Source organism: Nicotiana tabacum, chromosome 8 (genome assembly GCF_000715075.1).
Source record: "Nicotiana tabacum cultivar K326 chromosome 8, ASM71507v2, whole genome shotgun sequence".
NCBI lineage: Eukaryota > Viridiplantae > Streptophyta > Magnoliopsida > Solanales > Solanaceae > Nicotiana > Nicotiana tabacum.
Genome location: NC_134087.1, coordinates 205,070,325 through 205,074,911, shown reverse-complemented (window position 1 = coordinate 205,074,911; position 4,587 = coordinate 205,070,325). Strand labels below are relative to the sequence as shown.

The following is a 4,587-nucleotide window of genomic DNA, read 5'->3' as shown; positions in this document are numbered from 1 at the left end:
CTTTTTGGCACGGACTAAAAAGGAAATAGGTTCACATAAATTGAAACGGATGGAGTATTATTTTTGAAAGAAAATGAGTAACAATTTTTCTTTATCTTTTTTCGGGTATAGTAAGTTTATTAGTAAGTCCAATTTCAGCTTAATTTTTGCCAAGTAATGGCCAGTAAAAAAGTTACTTTTTACACCTCAAAGTTAATTTGCCGTAGCCGTTAGCCCGTTATGTCTATCTTTCCTGTCGCCACTTGAATCTCCAAATTCAAACTTCAAATATACAATTATTAATACCGCCCCTCTCCTTTTCTGAAATTTCTATAACGGCCACTTCCTCTTCTTCCTCAACCCCCCCAAACTCTCTCTGTAAATCTCTCCAATAAATCCTTTCGAAATTCCTAAAAATTAAAACCCTTTTTTCCTCTGAATTCATATAGTTATTGCTGCAATGGCGACTCTTACTCCTGGAATTCTACTAAAGCTACTCCAATCCATGAACACCGGTACACGTGTCACCGGCGACCACCGAACGCCACTCCTTCAAGTTATCGGAATCGTCCCAGCGCTTTCCACTTCCGATTCACTTTGGCCCCACCACGGCTTCTATGTACAACTCTCGGACTCACTCAACTCCACTTACGTCTCCCTCTGCGACCGCGACACCGATCTCATCCTTACGAACCGGCTTCAGCTCGGTCAGTTTGCTCACATTGACCGGTTTACCTTCGATTCTCCTCCCGTCCCACGTGCTGTTAACCTCCGTCCTATTGCTGGCCGCCATGGCTTTATCGGGTCGCCTGAACCTTTGATTGCTAAAATTTCAAATGGAGGGTTTCTCATCCAGCCCGTTTCAGATTCGGATCCTATTTCTGTTTATTTGTCAAAAAACGGAAGAACGGAACCGGGTTCGGGTCCAAAAGATGGAAAGGAAAAAGTTAGGGTTAGAGAAGTTCTTGCACCAAAAGAAAATGTTGAAATTAAGGACGATTTGAAGAAAAAATCTTCTGAAAATGTTCATCAACCGAGGAGATTTTCGTCTCCAGCATCAGCAAAGCAAAGGTCTGTACTCGGTACTCAGTAATTGCATATTTACAATATAGGTGTGGTGATCAATTGGACCTTTTGATTAATTAACATTTCCTTTTGTTTAATTCACAGGTCGGTATCTGCAGGGAAGAAGAACGTGGGAAGTGGTGAAAGGGATCCATCACCGGCCGTTAAAGTGAAGAGATCGGCATCACCAGTGCCATCAAAGTGTGTTGTACCAAGTTTGGCGGCTGCGAAAGAAGAGAATAGGAGCACAGCAAAAGAAGCAGCAATTATAGTACCGTCAAGGTACAGGCAGCCGTCTCCTACAGCAATGAGAAGGCAAGGGAGTCCGTTGGTGGCGAGAAGGATGTCGTTGTCGCCTGGACGACGGTTGTCTGGTGGTGTTAAGGTTTCACCTGCTGTTGATTCGTCTGGCAAGAAGAAAATGGCTGCTATTGCTGCTGGAATTTCTAAAGTTTCTGAGGCGATTGTGGGGTCTGGTAAATCGAGTAGGAAGAATTGGGATGATGGGACGGCGAGTAGTGGTGATTCTTTTGAACAAACAGAGAAGGTTTTCTCAAAGAAAAAGCCGGATATTCAGGCAATTCTGAGAACTCAGGTGATATTTCTTGATATTGATCTCTTGTTTTATGGAAATCCGATTACTTCATGATGTGTTGAATGCAATGTTATTAGCCATTGCTTCGTCTCTTAAAACGATGAAGTGATGCGAAGCGGGTGAAGCCATGTGCTTTGTAGAAGTGTCTACTTCAAAAATGATGTGCAAAGTGATCCCAACGAAAAGTGGTTGGTCCTTTGAATATTAACTATGAGGAGTTGGATTAATATCGGGATTACTCTACATTGGATATTGAAATTGGTCATTTAGTTAATTAGTTGATAATTAACTCTATGTATTAGTTGAAACTTAGAGAAGCGTTTGCTTCATTTCTCGCTTTGTATGATTCATGCTGAGTGACTCCAAATATTCTGCATCCTTGTTTGCCCCAGTTGCCTTAAGCTTGAACTATATGTATTATAGTAGTTGAAAATTAATTTAGAATATGTTTTATACTCCCTAAGTTTGTGCTATTTTGTCACAAAAGAATAGTGGTTGCTACACTCAGGACCCATTGAATTAAACCACTATCTGCCTTTGAACATACTTTTATTATAAACGCCTATAATATGATACTTCTTATGTAAAATTTTAGCTCCAGTTATTAGTTTCTGATTAATAATAGCCTAAGCAATTATGTTCATTTTCCAGGCTGCTATTTCGAGGCGTCTGAGTGATGTAAGCAGCCATGCTGATGATTTTGGAAGTGAAGGGAAAATAAAATCTGGTGTTGCTGAAAATTCCTCCGACACTGAAAAGCCTAACAATGTAGCTCCAGTCATTCCAGTTCATGAGAAGAAGTGGACTGATGGAAGTGTATCGCTAAATTCTGTGTCCGCTGAACTCGCAAAGCTTGGAAAGGTATGGATGAAAGCTTTTAAATTGAAAGTGCTACTATCCTGTATTAGCTAGTTTTGCATCTGCTGATTGCATTGTTGAGCTAGAGCAAAACCATAATAATCTTTTTTTGGAAATAATGAAGTTTATTCTTATCATTTGTGACTAAGAAGGACAACTCGATCCATCTTAGTGCTGGTCATGCATACTGATCTTTCCTCATTTCAAAATGTAAATAGTTTTCGAAAAGATTAATGAAAGTAGCTGGGTATATTTGGCTGTGTGTTTTATACATATACTAATGATGATTCGATTGGTCAATTTGCTGGTGTAGGAGGCTATGCAAAGGAGAATAGTTGCTTCAACAGCTGCAGCTGAAGCCTTGGAAGAGGCTCTTGCCACTGAGACTATTGTGCGAAATTTGAGGTAAATATCACCATACTTAAGAGCTTTGCCATCTCATTGTTATGCCAAAACGTATTACAACTTTATTAGCTTATGCCACTAAAATAACTTTGAGCTCAAAGCGAAATGAAGATAGTCAATCTTAAATTACTAGGATTTACCTAGTCGATATGGAGCTTTACCAATGGTAATTCGGATGAAAAGAATGCTACACTTTTTTTGCTTTCTGTGGGATTGGAAGGAGGGGGAGGGTTAGAATGTGTCTAACTTCCTCATCTCTTGAGCACATTCAAACTAATGTAGTTGCTGACTCATAAATCAATGCTATGAACTTCTTGACCTTTTTGTTTAGTTATATACTAGGTTCTTGAACATTGTCGATGTTGTTAGAAGAATTTCTTCAACTTAATTCTTGTCTAGAGTGGAAAACACTGTTGGGATTTTAAGGAAATTAAAATGTATGCACCCTTGAGGTAATTTTCTGTTTGCCAAAATAGAAAATAAGAGGGGAGCATAAAGGAAAGAGGGGAAACATTTCATTGCTTAAAACATGCAAATGGGAATTGAGAAATTCGTGTTGGACAAAACTTTCTAGATTTCTCTTTCATTTTCTTAAGTTTTGTCTACGTTTTGCAGTATGTTTTCAGATCTACGCTCAACATCCAACCCGAAAAATCCTCTTCCAACAATTGATCGTTTCATTTCAATTTACGAAGATGTAGTGAAATCAACAAATGTTGTTGAATCAATCACCAGCAGTCGTGGTGTGCAAAAATCTAATGAGAATATGATAATGGAGCAACCAAAATCATCCCTTCTTTGGGTGGAAGCTGCTCTGGCAACTGATCTTGAAATTGTCTCTCTTTTGACAAATCAGAACAGTGGAACTCAATCAGCATCATTGAAAAGCTCTCCAATATATCAGTCATCAAAAACTTCTAATAAGAATCCTTCGATTGTTTCAGCAGTAACTGGAACTTGGACAAGAGGTTATGGAATGAATGAGACAGTAGAACTTGCAAAGAAGTTGCAATCTGAGATGCAACTGTGGTTCATCACTTTTGTTGAAGAGTCATTAGATGCAGGTTTTCGTGTGTTCAAGAGTTGCTCCATGACTTCTGATGGAGGTTCCAACTCTGGTTCAATTACAGCCATTTTGTCACAACTAAAGCGAGTCAATGGCTGGTTGGATCGCGTAGTTTCAAAGAAGGATGAGCAGTTGATACAGAAGATAGAATGCTTGAAAAGAAAAATTTATGGATTTGTCATTCAGCATGTAGGAACAACTGCTGAAAATTCAACTCCCACAACATCCTAAAATTTATGTTATCTTTTAGCTTTTTTTCTTTCTTCAATGTAAGAATAATGACTACTAGTTCCATCAGTTTTAGGAGCGAAGAATTTCTCCATTCTTCAATGTATTGGATTTGTTTTAGCATCTCTGTTTTATGTATCAACGTGCCCTTGGTATTCTTTTGTTGATAATGGTTACATTGTGTGATCAAATATTTATCGCTTATTGAAATATTCTGTTTATTATCAAAAGGATTGGCAATTTGATGATTCTGATTTGGGTTTGGAAACTTTTTCCAATGATATGGTGCTGGAAGTCCATCTATAAACATTGTGCAAAGGGTCGTGATCATGCGAGGGTGAGCTAACCCCAAAAACCTGTGCTCAGTTTAGAATGCAGGCTGCAACTCCTT

General features: G+C 38.7%; 1 protein-coding gene across 1 annotated transcript; it reads left to right on the top strand.

The window, feature by feature from the left end:
* Nucleotides 1–309: 309 nt before the first annotated feature.
* Nucleotides 310–4,363, top strand: LOC107783293 (uncharacterized). Its single transcript, XM_016604266.2, has 5 exons — nucleotides 310–1,050; nucleotides 1,150–1,639; nucleotides 2,291–2,500; nucleotides 2,811–2,902; nucleotides 3,518–4,363. The coding sequence occupies exons 1-5, from the start codon at nucleotides 440–442 to the stop codon at nucleotides 4,197–4,199; spliced, it is 2,085 nt and encodes a 694-aa protein (XP_016459752.1). The 5' UTR covers nucleotides 310–439; the 3' UTR covers nucleotides 4,200–4,363.
* The last annotated feature ends 224 nt before the right edge of the window (nucleotides 4,364–4,587 follow it).

Coding starts and splice junctions, on each gene's coding strand:
- LOC107783293 (XM_016604266.2), top strand. CDS start 440: ATGGCGACTCTTACTCCTGGAATTCTACTAAAGCTACTCCAATCCATG. Junction 2,501..2,810: donor AACTCGCAAAGCTTGGAAAG/GTATGGATGAAA, acceptor TTGCTGGTGTAG/GAGGCTATGCAAAGGAGAAT. Junction 2,903..3,517: donor ACTATTGTGCGAAATTTGAG/GTAAATATCACC, acceptor TACGTTTTGCAG/TATGTTTTCAGATCTACGCT.